Raw genomic sequence first — 14,910 nt, forward strand, 5'->3', positions numbered from 1 at the left:
CACGGCCGTGCATTTGGCACACTAGTACATTTTCCTCTGCCATGAATACAATGACAGAGAACACATCTGAAAAAGATCATGCACTGCACTGACCACTCGGCATGCAACAATTCAAAGGCAAGGGTGATTTCAAATGGAGAACCACCACAACCATACCAATGAAACAGGCAATGAACAAAAATAGTACTAAGTCATGCAAATCTAACACAGACAGGCAAAATCAGTGTTCAATCACAAGAAAAAGGAAGGAGCCCAATTGTCAGTCTTTCTGAAATCAGAAGCACAGGAGACTGGTTCTGCTTCAGAAAGGAGATGAAGAGAGGTAAACCTACTTACATTTTCTTTATCCTGGACAGAGGTGATGCAAATTAAACCAATTAAAGGAGGAAGAAAATTCATTTACTGAATTAATCACCTGTTTAGCCACTGGGAGCAAGGTTTAAAAAATCAAATGAATGAACAAGCATAGCATTGTTAGAACCACTGGAAATAAACTCACCAATAAAACAAGGCACAAGAAGCAAGCACAAGAACAAACCCAGTGTTTTCTACTTTTATTTTAATTTCAGAATTCCAACACCTCCTGTATTTTCCTTTCTAAAGAGTTACAACCACTGCTGCTGGAAAATTCTTCTGTTCCTGTGGTTCTGATACATTTGGTCTTTCCTCTGTTTCTGCCCTTCCCCTTTCTACACATCAGCATGAACTTGTGCTGCATTAGGGCCACTTGGTCATCACTACCCTGATTATACTCTGCTTTCAACATATAACAATGGAATGTAGAAAAGCACAGTACAGTCCCGCAATGTTGTACCAACCTATATAAACCTACTCCGTGACCAACCTCACCCTCCTCTTCTTTACAGTCCGTAACGCCGCCACACCCCTTCCCATTTCTCTTACACCATGTGCCTATCTAAGAGTCTTTTATACCTCACTATTGTATCAGCCTCAACCTTATGTCCAGCAGTGCATTCCAAGTACCCACCACTCTCTGGTAAAAAAGGCTCTGCCACTGACATCTCTCCTCAATGTTTCTCCACTTACCTTAAACAGAAGTCCTCTGGTATTGGCTTTTGCCACCTGGGAAAAATGTAGTGGCTGTCCACTCTAGTTAAGCCCCTCATAATCATATACACCGCTATTAAGTCACCTCTCATCCTCCAATATTTCAAAGTAGTTCAATGTTTCCTCATAGGACACATTCTCTAATCCAGGCAGCATCCTGGGAAGTCTCCTCTGTACCCTCGCTAAAGCTTCCACATCCTTCCTATAATGAAGCAACAAAAAATGAACACAGAGTTATATCGAGCTGCAACATTACCCCATGGCTCTTGAACCTAATCCCCCATCTAATGAAGGCCGGTGCACTCCAAATGCCTTCTTCACCACTCTGTCAATTGTCACTGCTACTTTGAGAGATCTATGGCTAATGTTGGAAAGTGAGAACCCTGGCAATCGTTCACCTTCAAAGGCTTAAGCAATGCTGAGGTAGGTGTTGGGAAAGGGAAGTTCTGATTTAGGAATTACCCATTCACTTTTTATATAAAATATAAAGCATCTCTTTAATTTTGCAATTGCTGACGATATTATTGGGGTACTCAAGAAATTTTGTTCAGTCAATGATGCTACTGAAGCAGCTTCAGATGATTTCAGTGAAATTACAACAGCCAGAATCGCTTAAAGTATCATTACCAGCATTTTCCAGCTTGAAATAAGATCAGAGATGGACACCAGAAAAGAAAGCATGTTTACATTAAATGGGATTTGAGTGTGGGTTGCAGGTTTCCCTTTAAATGTGACTGTCCACAGAGAAGCTAAAAAATGTCAGTTCCTGCCACAGGAATTTTGTTGGCTGACTTGGGATGTCTACCCTGTTTTATGATTCTTTGAGCTCATTGAGCCCACAACCATTGAGCCTGAGGAATGAAGCAGTTTCCTCTCCCTTTCTTATTTTGTCTTTCTCAGCAGTTATTGATCGAGTACCACGTGGGTGAATTGTCTCAAATCCCTTGAAAGTTGTTGGCTTCTTAATGTCTTCCAGTTCTGATAGAGAATCATAGGTCTGAAGTATTAGCTTGATTTTTCTCTGCACAGACACTGCATGATTTTAGACATACTGTACAGTAATAGGCCATTTCGGCCTAGCAGTCCAATGCCGCCCAATTTACACCTCATTAGCCTACTTTTTGAATAGTGAGAGGAAACCAGAGCCCCCAGGGAAAACACACACAGGCACAGGGAGAATGTGCAAACTCCTGACAGTCAGCACGGGATTTGAACCCCGGATCAGGCCTGATCACTGGTGCTGTAAAGACGTTGCGCTAACCGCTACACCAACCGTGCTGGCCTGTTGATCTGTTGAGATTTCCAGCATTTTCTGTTCTCATTTTTATTTCAGCTTTCCATCTATCTTTATATTTTTCTTTGTTCGCAGCAATATCAGAACCAGAATGATAAACCTTCTGCAATATCGCCACATTGTAAACCATCATCATCACACTATTCCCTTCACCATTCACCAGTCCCTTTTTCCTCTCTACTGCAACTGCCTGCTGTTTCCCATCACCAGCTATTCCTGTGGCTTCTCAGAGACAGGTTTCCCTTTTGCTTATGTAATTAAAAAATTCTCCTGTGAATTAGTAACCAGAGGACCAGGGGTAGAACTGCCCACAGTTGTTTCTGTACAGCTCAGAATGACAGACTTCATCCCGTCCTGTTGTGAAAAATCTGGATCTGAACATGAATCCCACAGCACATTCCACCACTCACCCCTCAGAACATAAGGCTAAGCACATGTTGGTGTGATGCATGGATCATTCTTTGGCTCAAGTATTGGCATTGTTAAATTTTTGGTCTATGGAGAGTCAATGATAATTGGGAACAGGTATGAAAATGGAACTGAAGCCAAGAATGCATTAGCCACAATCTTATTGACTGCCAGAGCAGGCTTGATGAATCTTCTTTTTCTTACATTTAGTAACAGCTTGCATTTATAGAGGATCTTCCATGTGCAAAAGGAACATGAATTTAAGAGTTTAGTCAGACAATTTGACACTGAGCCATGTAAGAAGGTTAACAGTAAGTAAGGGAGAGACTGAAAGAAAGAGAGATAGAGAGTGAAATGAGTAAGACAACAGTTAATATTTTGAGAGGGACTTCTTGGCAGTGACCAGCCAGGTCTCCCTCCCAAAATGCATCTCCAGAATTTTCTGTTGATATTGAATGTAAAGTGTTTGTGTGTGATTTTGTTTATGTGATTTACTTTTTAACAAGTTAAATAGTAGAAACCCCAGCCCCTTTCTTTATCGTTTATTGGTTGCTGTTGTGCTGTGATAAAGTAGGACTGTGGCCAAGCAGATGTCGGCAAATGAACTGAATGGAAAGAATGACAAGAGTTTCCTATTATGCAGAGTCCCAAGTTATAACATTCAGCGAGGAGCCTGCCAGATTTCAAGAAGCAACATCACTTAACATCAAAAGAAGGAAGGGTCAGTGGAGAGATGGGATGTGGGGAGTTGAGACAGGGGAAATCCTGACATACAAATATTTCCACGTAAATTTTTAGACAGAGGCTATGCATGTCTGACTAATGCTAAATAGTTTGCTGGTGAGTGTGGGCCTGACAGTGCTTCCAAGATGTGAGGATTTTAGAACACTCCCTTGTTCAGTCATAAGTCAGAAACTGGAACAGGCTCCCTCCTACTCAAGATCGCAAGATCACAAGATTATAGAAGCCCAAGTCGGTCCATTGGCCCATCAAGTCTACTCCACCATTCTAATTATGAGTTGATCCATCCACCTACTAAGCCCCCCTCCCTGGCTGTTATATGTGAGCAGATGGGGCCGAAGCCAGGGTGCGGGACCAGCTACCAGCACAACACACTACCAGTGAATCCCAGTTCTATGAGGTCTCCCTTCATCCTTCTATACTCTGAGTACAGCTCAAGATCCGACAATCGTACCTCATGTACTAATCCTTTCATACCTGGTATCACTCAAGTAAATCTTCTCTGATTCTTCTCCAATAAGACACCCAAAACTGTACTTAACCAATGCTTTATAATGCCTCAACATTACATCCCTGCTCCTTTAGAAATGAATGCCAACACTGCATTCACCTTCTTCACCACTGACTCAACCTGGAGGTCAACCTTTAGTGTATCCTGCATGAGGGCTCCCAAGTCCCTTTCCACCTCGGAATTTTGAATTTTCTCCCCGTTTAAATAATAGTCTGCCTGTCTATTTCTGCACCAAAGTGCATGACCATACAGTTTCCAACACTTTATTTCATCTGCCGCCTTTTTGCCTATTCTCCTAATCTATCCAATTCTCTCTGCAGACTTCAGTATCCTCAGCATCACCCACCCTACCACCTATTTTGGTATCATTTGCAAATTTAGACACAAAATCATCTATTCCATAATCCAAATAATTTATGCACAATGTAAAAAGAAACGGCCCTAATATCGATCCCTGTGGAGCACCATTGGTAACCAGTAGCCAACCAGAATAGGATCCCTTTATTCTTACTCTCTGTTTCCAACCAAACAGCCATGTGAGTATCCTTCCTGTAATTCCCAGGGCTTTCATCTTGCATATCAGCCTTTTGTGTGGCACCTTAGCGAAGCTCTTTTGAAAGTGTAAAATCTACTGCATCCCACCTGTCTATCCTACTTGTAATCTGTTCAAAAAATTTACAATAGATTTGTCAGGCATGATTTTCCTTTAAGGAAACCATGCTGATTTGAGCCTATCTTTTCATACGCCTCCGGGTATTCTGTAATCTCAAACTTGACAATCGACTCCAACAGGTTCCCAGCCACCAATGTCAGGTTAATAGGTCTATAATTTCTGCTGCCTTGTTCCCTTCTTAAACAGAGGAGTGACATTTGTGATCCTAAAGACAACCGGAACCATACCAGACTCCATTGATCCTGAAAGATTATTACCAATGCTTTCACAATCTTTAAAGCTACTTCCTTTAGAACCAAAGGGTGCATTCCATCTGGTCTCGGGGACTTATCTACCCTTCGACTATTTAGGTTCCCAAATCCTTCTCTCTAACAATCATCACTGTACTTACTTCTCTTCCAAGAGAGTCATGAGAGTCTAGTATGCTTCTAATGCCTTTCACAGTAAAGACTGATTCAAAATATTCATTCAGTTCCTCTGCCATCTCCTTGTGTGACAGAGTATATATATTATATATATGTTTTTGGGAGATTCATTGGGAAATGTTTGTTAGAGTTGGTCATATACAAACACTTTAAAACAGATCTTATTTAAAATACTGGAGCTCTGACCCATGCTAGTCTTTGCAAGAGCTTTGGGGAGTGCCCAAGAGACTTCACTAATGGATTGTTATTTACAAAAAGACAACAGATGAAAGACCTTGTTGGAGCCATAGATTGTCTGCAGTGGAACTTGCAGTTCTCAAAGGGTCATGTGCTTTTGCAAGCAGAGAGAGTAAAACAGTCTTTCTCTGAGAGAGAGAGAGAGGCACACTCATAGAGATCACTTCTACAGTGTTACAGCCAGCAACAGTAGCTGGGACTGGAACAGGACCAGTTGGCAAACATGTAGAAAACCCCACGTGGAAGATGGGTTATAAATGCTTGATTCAGCCTGGTCAAAGCCATTGTGATTCATGCAAGAGGAGAGAATTGGCTGTCTAAAGTTTCACTTGGAATAAGAGAAACAAAAAGGAACTCTGTGGTGACCTGAAAGAAAGGCTATCATCTGAAGAACCCTGAAGGGGGCAAGTTTCATCAGCAAGACGCTGGAGTGGCTGATTAAAAAAGGAATCAGTTGTGGATGTCCTGGAACAACAAATCTCTCTCTGAAAACTGAAAAGAACCTTCCTGAGTGGTAACCATTTACCTTTCAAAGCACCTGGTGAACTTTATAAATGTTAAATTCTGTGCACAGCATAAGAATTGCCTGCAACCAGTGAACTTGGAGGAATGAGAAGTGAGATTGGACTGTGAACTAAAGAACTTTTCTGAACTTACACACACATTACATACACGTGCGCTTAGTATTAGAAAGGGGTTAAATTAGGTTAAGTAAGTTAATAGTGATAAGTTAAGGTTTGATTCTATTTTCATGTTTAAAGATAATTAAAAGCAACTTTTGTTTAAGTAATCATTTGTCTTGGTGAATATCTATTGCTGCTGGATTTTGGGGTCCTCTGGGCTCGTAACAGTTGTCTCCCATTACAATTTCTCCAGCATAATTTTCTATTGGTTGTATGTCTACTTTGGTCACTCTTTTACTGTTTATATATTTTAAAAAGCTGTTCCATTCTCTTTGATATTACTTGCTAATATCACAACCTTTTTATCTGCTCTAGATAGTGGACAGGACCAAGCCACAATACCCTGATGATGGACAAGACCAATGAGATCCTGGAACAAGATAATAATGCCACACTCCTTTAGTATTTAATATTAGCCTGTGGCAGTAAGGTTCAGGTGACCTGAACTTACAATATTCAACTGAGATATGTCTGACACAAAATTATATTGTCTTTTTTCCTTCATAGAGTTTTTTTTTAAATTTACTGTTACATTTTGGGTCAGTGAACTAGTTTGAGGCATGGCTACTACTTTGACCATTTGCCACCCATCCTCTGAGCCTTTTGTAAAAGTATAAAAATACTGCCCTGGGCATCAAGACCCAGAGCTGTGCAAATTAAGTCAAAAATAATCTTATAATATATGTTAGACCCATTCCCTCTGTCCACCACCAATCATTCATGTGCCATCCTTGGGTGTGATGGAGTGCCATGTCATGGAAAAGTTCAGTCAGATCCTTTGCCACAGGTCTCAGTAGCTTACACAAGAGGGCATAATGACACATTCTCATATGGAAGCCTACAGGATGTGAAAACCAGCATGGGATTCTGCCATGAATCTACCTGAATCAATATTCAGACATGGGCCAATGAGGGGAAAATATCATCCCAGCTATAATTCAAGATTCAATTTATTGTCATTGAAATAAAACTGTCATATTACACGTAATTGCCTTTGCCTGATGTAAGGCAGACAGATTCGCCATTGGCAGAAATTGCCTGAAATGCTTCTTACAGTCAGAGGAAGAGAAGCAGAGTCCCCCCAGAGTCACCAAGTGTCCAATAGATTGGCCTTGTCACGAATTAACAACCCTCTTTTTGTTAGGGACTAAAGAGACTTTGTTTGCACCAACATAGGAACAGCAAGGCAAAACTCCACCAGACAATAGTGAATTCAAAATATTAGTTTTTATTAAACTATAATAACATGACATTTCTAACATACCTCTAACTTAAATTCTAATGTAAACTCTAAATTTAACCCAACTATGTGCAAATGTAAATATGTGTGTTAAAGTCCCCAAATTCTGAAAGTCAGTTTATAAAACTTCAGCATCATTTTGGTCTCACTTGAAGTCTTAAATTTTCAGTTCAGAAATAATCATAAAGCGGTTTTAAACATCATCTCTTCAGGCCTCTTTAAACTCACAATTCTTTCAATGAGTTGTCCTTCAGAGAGAATTTCCTTCATATGAGTGATTTCACAAACTCCTTCTTAACTTGCCTAAGGACACCAGAGACTGTTTACTTCTCTTGAATAAAGACTTTTAGAATCTGTATTCCAAACATTTAAACTGCCCTCTTTATCTTAAAGAAACAGTTAGAAGAGAGCCGACTTATTTAAATTCCACTTATGTTGTATCTCCTGTGAATAAAATAATAAAGTCCTGCCTTTCCTGGAGGTTGTTTTTCTTCTTCTTCAGTTTTCTTCTTAAGAGTCATGGAGTTTCCATCCATGATGAGGCTGCACTCTTTATTTTCTTAAAAGGGCAGTCGGAAAGTCAGCTTCCCTTTTGAAATCCACTTATTTTCTGTATTCCCTTTTTATTAGGAGTAATACATAACAGTACCTATTCTGGTTAATGTAATTCAACCCTGTCTTTCACAAGGTTCCTGTCACACAGGGTCTTAACTTCTGAAAACTGTTTCAAAATGTCTGAATTTGATCATACATTTTCTCATGTTACATGGTATGTGATATCTTTTTTGTCTTTGAAGTTCATAATGTCTCTTGACATTTATGTGCTAAAACATCTCTGTCCAATTACTCACAGAATCAAAGTAATTAACTTTGTTTGATGATTCTCTCCTAGTTCCAGGCTGTCTGGAATTTACTAACAAAATGTCTTCTTGTCTTTGGCTTGTCTTCGCGGACGAAGATTTATGGAGGGGGTAAATGTCCACGTCAGCTGCAGGCTCGTTTGTGGCTGACAAGTCCGATGCGGGACAGGCAGACACAGTTGCAGCGGTTGCAGGGGAAAATTGGTTGGTTGGGGTTGGGTGTTGGGTTTTTCCTCCTTTGTCTTTTGTCAGTGACGTTGGCTTTGCGGTCTTCTTCAAAGGAGGTTGCTGCCCGCCGAACTGTGAGGCGCCAAGATGTACGGTTTGAGGCGATATCAGTCCACTGGCGGTGGTCAATGTGGCAGGCACCAAGAGATTTCTTTAGGCAGTCCTTGTACCTCTTCTTTGGTGCACCTCTGTCATGGTGGCCAATGGAGAGCTCGCCATATAACACGATCTTGGGAAGGCGATGGTCCTCCATTCTAGAGACGTGACCCACCCAGCGCAGCTGGATCTTCAGCAGCGTGGACTCGATGCTGTCGGCCTCTGCCATCTCGAGTACTTCGATGTTAGGGATGAAGTCGCTCCAATGAATGTTGAGGATGGAGCGGAGACAACGCTGGTGGAAGCGTTCTAGGAGCCGTAGGTGATGCCGGTAGAGGACCCATGATTCGGGGCCGAACAGGAATGTGGGTATGACAACGGCTCTGTATACGCTTATCTTTGTGAGGTTTTTCAGTTGGTTGTTTTTCCAGACTCTTTTGTGTAGTCTTCCAAAGGCGCTATTTGCCTTGGCGAGTCTGTTGTCTATCTCGTTGTCGATCCTTGCATCTGATGAAATGGTGCAGCCGAGATAGGTAAACTGGTTGACCATTTTGAGTTTTGTGTGCCCGATGGAGATGTGGGGGGGCTGGTAGTCATGGTGGGGAGTTGGCTGGTGGAGGACCTCAGTTTTCTTCAGGCTGACTTCCAGGCCAAACATTTTGGCAGTTTCCGCAAAACAGGACGTCAAGCGCTGAAGGGCTGGCTCTGAATGGGCAACTAAAGTGGCATCGTCTGCAAAGAGTAGTTCACGGACAAGTTTCTCGAGTCTTGGTGTGAGCTTGCAGGCGCCTCAGATTGAAGAGACTGCCATCCGTGCGGTACCGGATGTAAACAGTGTCTTCATTGTTGAGGTCTTTCATGGCTTGGTTCAGCATCATGCTGAAGAAGATTGAAAAGAGGGTTGGTGCGAGAACGCAGCCTTGCTTCACGCCATTGTTAATGGAGAAGGGTTCAGAGAGCTCATTGCTGTTTCTGACCCGACCTTGTTGGTTTTCGTGCAGTTGGATAACCATGTTGAGGAACTTTGGGGAGAATCCGATGCGCTCTAGTATTTGCCAAAGCCCTTTCCTGCTCACGGTGTCGAAGGCTTTGGTGAGGTCAACAAAGGTGATGTAGAGTCCTTTGTTTTGTTCTCTGCACTTTTCTTGGAGCTGTCTGAGGGCAAAGACCATGTCAGTAATTCCTCTGTTTGCACGAAAGCCGCACTGTGATTCTGGGAGAATATTCTCGGTGACACTAGGTATTAATCTATTTAGGAGAATCCTAGCGAAGATTTTGCCTGCAATGGAGAGCAGCGTGATTCCCCTGTAGTTTGAGCAGTCTGATTTCTTGCCTTTGTTTTTGTACAGGGTGATGATGATGGCATCACGAAGGTCCTGAGGCAGTTTTCCTTGGTCCCAACAAAGCTTGAAAAACTCATGCAGTTTGACATGCAGAGTTTTGCCACCAGCCTTCCAGACCTCTAGGGGGATTCCATCCATACCTGCTGCTTTGCCACTTTTCAGTTGTTCAATTGCCTTATATGTCTCATCCCGGGTGAGGACCTCATCCAGCTCTAGCCTTAGGGGCTGTTGACGGAGCTGGAGCAGGGCGGAATCTTGGACTGAGTGGTTGGCACTGAAAAGAGATTGGAAGTGTTCTGACCATCGGTTGAGGATGGATATCTTGTCGCTGAGGAGGACTTTGCCGTCTGAGCTGCGCAGCGGGCTTTGGACTTGGGGTGAGGGGCCGTAGACAGCCTTTAGAGCCTCGTAAAAACCCCTGAAGTCGCCAATGTCCGCGCTGAGCTGGGTTCACTTGGCGAGGCTAGTCCACCACTCATTTTGGAATTTACTAACAAAATGTCTTCTTGTACACTCAAGCAAACAACCCATTGTTCCACTTATCTCAAAAAACCTTCATAAAAATCCTTCATCTCTTGGTTTCAACTGCAGAAGCACCCATTCCGTCTTTCAAACTGGCTTCTGCCTTCCATCTCAAAGAATCGTGTGTGTTTAAAATGCTAATGTGTTGTCTTTATGCAGAAGCATGCTAAAAGCGACAAAGAACTATATGTTTGTAGAATGTAAATAAGCCCTGATGACCCAAACCATATCTAGATAAAATATAGTTTTAAAATTAAACTAAGGATTAACACAGATCTGTTACAGCCCCCAGCACTTCCACAGCCTCCACAGCCACATAGAGTCTAGTCCAAACCATTGGCAACCCGAGCTCCAGATCTGAACCTCCGACATGGTCAGGAACCCTTCAGTGCCTTCGGCACCCTGTAATATCCCGGTTCCGATACCTGGTAGCCCTTCAGCCAGTATCGAGCCAGTCTCCAGCAGCCTGCAACCTGGCGCGAGTGTCCTGACTGTGGTCTCCAGCAGCCCCCAGCCTCCATGGGATCCTCACCTCGAGTCGCCAGCAGCCCACAGCATGCATGGGACTTTCAATTGCAGAGCCCCCCCCACTGTTCTGCTGCCGTGGTCACCGTCCTGAGGGTCATCTCCTCTGCTTCTGCTTCTCAGAAGGGGGATGATCTCCCCATTTTCTGGTGCCCTGCGCCAGTCCTCCGCTCCCCTGGAGCCTGAAACCCCTCGTGGCTGATGCTGATCACAGGCGCTGCTATCTTAGGTGCAGACCCCATGGAAGTGGGATTTTTAATAAAACTACCATTGGCTCCTTCAACAGGCAGTTCAAAGCCTGCGCAGAGCTGACTGTAGTTGACTGGGTGGTTGGGCCCTATAGGAGCACTGTGTCTCAGCTCCCTGGTCTCTGTAGGTCCACACCAGTGACAGTGCTGCCATTACAACATGTCATCATGCTCCTATTCCCATCTCTACCAAGAAAGTCCAACTCCCTGCCCTTGACATTCAAAACTATTACCATTGTCCAGTACCCCACTATCAATATCCTTTCAACGACCAGAAATTCAACACAAATAGCAGGATTAAATCAGTTCAGAGGCTGGAGCATAAATACATATGCTGACACACAAAGCTTTTCCATCAACTTAGACACAAGATAAATTTGTGATGGCATACCCTTCAGTCACCTGGATAAACACCCAATAGGTTTGAACCAATCTGGAGCAAAATAGCCCACTGTATTGGGCCATTCACCATCAACCTATCTGTTAATGGTCCACAGTGTACCATCGAGAAATTACAGTATTTTCTGAACTCGTGACTTTGATCATTAAGAGGGAGAAGTGCATAGGGGGAAACCTGCAGGTTCCCAGGTTATGTTTTTAGACAAACAGCATGGTAACAGGCTCGTCTGGCCCACGAGTCCCTGCTGCCCAAATACACCAACTAACCTACAACTCCCATACATTTTGAAAGGTGGGAGGAAACTGGAGCACCCAGAGGAAACCCACGCAGACACGGGGAGAAAGTACAAACTCCTTATGGACAATGCCAGATATACATCATCCTTAGTTGGAAATCGATCAGTGTTTCTGCTTCATTGCTGGGACCCCCTCATAATAGCACCATCAGACCATCTTCTCCAGAATGAGGGTGACATTTCAAGAAAATAGCTTAGCATTGCTTTCTTTAAGGGAAAATACAAATTTCTTTATATTACAACATAAAAGGAAGACTTTTGGCCCACTGAGTGTATACCAACTCTCAGAATAATCCCACCTTTTCTGTACCCCCATTTACTTCTCTGCAACTTGTTCTTTCTCACATTCAAATAATTTCAGTCTTCCAGCATCCCACAAAATGCATAAATAAAAAAGTCAGGTTCTAATTCTTTGAAGAAGGAGAAAGCCACAACAGTAATTTCTTAAAACAAGCATATCTCAGTTTTGCAATTATTTTGGTGACCTCCAAATTGGTGTCAGGGCAAAATTCAGGATACCCATCCATGGAGGAAAAGAGTAATATCCATTTTCTAGTGCAGCCCTTTGTTTGGGATACACTAGCATACTAAAGTGTGTTTTATTAACATTGATATTGAAATATATGCATCTAAATGTAGATAACAATGGTTCTCAACCTTTTTTTCCCCACTCACATACCACCTTAAGTAATCATCTATTAACCACAGAGCACCTATGGCATCCTATTTATGATGACCATGCAAATATGGATTATATAAAGTTATGTCCTCTCCTTTTGTCTAATGTAGGTACTCCAACTTCAATACACAGACATATGAACACAGATTTGTACACAACACATGCGTATTTTAGGATACATACCCCAACTCTTTCTGGATAGACACCAGCTCGAAGGAATGAAGCCTTCCAGCTATCTACCTCCTCCTGGGTTTCACAAGCCAGCTCCAGCTGACGGTAATCTTTGTAAACATTCCTGTTAAAAAGATAAAAGATGGGAATGAAAAGCCACAAATTGGGAAGACTGCAAGCAGCACACTGACGCACAATCAACAGGGATATTGCAGTCTATGAAAAGTGAAGGAGTTCTGGCTGTTGTCGTTTCGACTCAGTATGCTGAGTGCACATCTGGGTAGAAATGTTAAAGAAACCTGATGTTTAACAGAAAGACAATTTGGTCTCTAAATAGAAGCAAAATGAAGCCCACTTTCAGACTAACTCAAATCAACTTAACTCACAGCCAGAATATCTGAGAGCTCCGCTAAAGTCTAAATTTTATTTTCATACATTGTGGGGTCCCTTTTTGAATTACTTTCATAATCTTTGATTTTTGATGGTAGGAAGTGTTGATTAATGAGGTAATTTATCACTGATAAAGAATTAGTCTTATTTTTCTGGCCAAACAGCTTCTTTCTTGGAAGTGGGTTTAGATTTTCTTTTTATTAATAAAAAAATTGGTACAAAACCATTTGTTTGATTGAAAATGTAGGGTACCTTGGATGAAATGATATGATATGACATCTTTCTAACTTTTAATATATGTACTCTGTAATTTTTGAAAAAAGTCTAAATTTTAAACTTGAAGATCGAACCAAAGGATGGAGATGTGAAAAGTAAAGGATCAATATTTCCCTGAGCCATTCTTCTCAGAAATATAAATTATTCATAAGATATCTGGAAGAAATGAAATGACTGTGACAGTGGAAATGGATACAAAACGAGGTAAACATGCTATGTTATGAAAATGTACTTTAGGTGGGACAGGAGGCTGTGAATGGCTTTGAAAGATGATAGTGTTGCAAGGCATAACTTTTTAACTATTGTTAAGGTATAGGTGCTGTCAGCAAGACCAGTGTTTATTGTCCATCACTAATTGAACTTGAACAGAATGGTTTATGAGTCCATTTCAGGAGACATGTTACCGTAGGTTTGGATCACCTCTTGACTATTGGGTTGGGAATGCAGATGTTAAGATTATAATTAAATTACAGATCCTTAAAAGATATTGGGTAGGGTTGAAAAAATTATATTAATTAATCATTGAATAAATATTATTTTCAGTTGTTTTATGCTTCCATTTTTGTTATAAAATTAATTATGGTACCAGAATAATATTGATTTTTTTTAAAGCTTCTCTTATTTTTTAATGGTGGGCGATGGATTAAGTCTGAACGATTAAGAAAACTTTCCAGGCGGCACTGAGATTCAGTCAGATCAGAGGGGAATTGCCCTTCTCTATGGCACCAGCAATTACCTTGGTAAAAGGTCTATCCAAAAATAAAATGTTGTAATGACTTGTACTTGCCAGGACAAATACCTGCCATGACAAAAGGCTATCTGTAATTGTACACTGGGACATATTAAATTACATAGCCATTTCATTTTGCCCTTCCCAGGTGCTCCCTTTCAAGTGTGGAACTACCAAACTGGTCAGAAGTGGGCTGGCCACAGCTCACATCAAGGCTAATACAACCTTAATGATTGGGACCACCTTAACAAAACAGATTCAAGCAATTCAGTGTAAGCCTGGATCACCTACCAAAAGCCATTTCTGAGAACATGCAAAAAAAAACACTACTGAAGTTCTTTGTGATTATAGTGTTATTGAAGCCATGGTTCAAAATGCACAATTCCATTTTCAAATTACCATATCAAACTCCATTTTTACATATTACAATGGATGCTACCATAATGATAGATGTCTAGTACGTTTCAACAGCAGTGCTGCTATCATTCTTTTGCCCATTATCATACTTAACTCTATGTCCTCTAAACCATGCATCTCACCTGATGTCAGGTTTGACAGAGTACAACTGGAAGCTTCAAATTCAAATGAAATCAAAGACAGCAGAATGATAGCGAAGTAATATTATTGACCACACCAAATCATGAATCTAACCAGTTTCAAAAGGAAATTAAACTGGACAAAGTGCAGAAGATTGTGACTTCTCTAATGTTTGCTTCAGATATAGTTCTTTTCGTAAAAGGCCTTGCCCTTTGTTCAAAAAATTCCTGCTCTCTCCAACTTTGACCTATCATATATCTGCACAAAACCAGCTATGACTTAATTGTAAAGGGTCCCTCAGTTCCACCATACACTGTTTTCTCCAGTGTT

At 41.5% G+C, this 14,910-nt stretch overlaps 1 protein-coding gene across 1 annotated transcript in view; it reads right to left on the minus strand.

Annotated features, from left to right (window-relative positions):
* The window catches only part of LOC138736302 (dynamin-1), a 215,270-nt gene that overhangs the window by 31,114 nt on the left and 169,246 nt on the right, over positions 1-14,910 (minus strand). Inside the window, exon 16 of the mRNA XM_069885585.1 lies at positions 12,660-12,771. Within this exon, the coding sequence (XP_069741686.1) occupies positions 12,660-12,771 (112 nt within the window). The remainder of the gene's footprint in view (positions 1-12,659; positions 12,772-14,910) is intronic.

The sequence above is a fragment of the Narcine bancroftii genome, chromosome 1, assembly GCF_036971445.1.
Source record: "Narcine bancroftii isolate sNarBan1 chromosome 1, sNarBan1.hap1, whole genome shotgun sequence".
In the NCBI taxonomy this organism is placed as follows: domain Eukaryota; kingdom Metazoa; phylum Chordata; class Chondrichthyes; order Torpediniformes; family Narcinidae; genus Narcine; species Narcine bancroftii.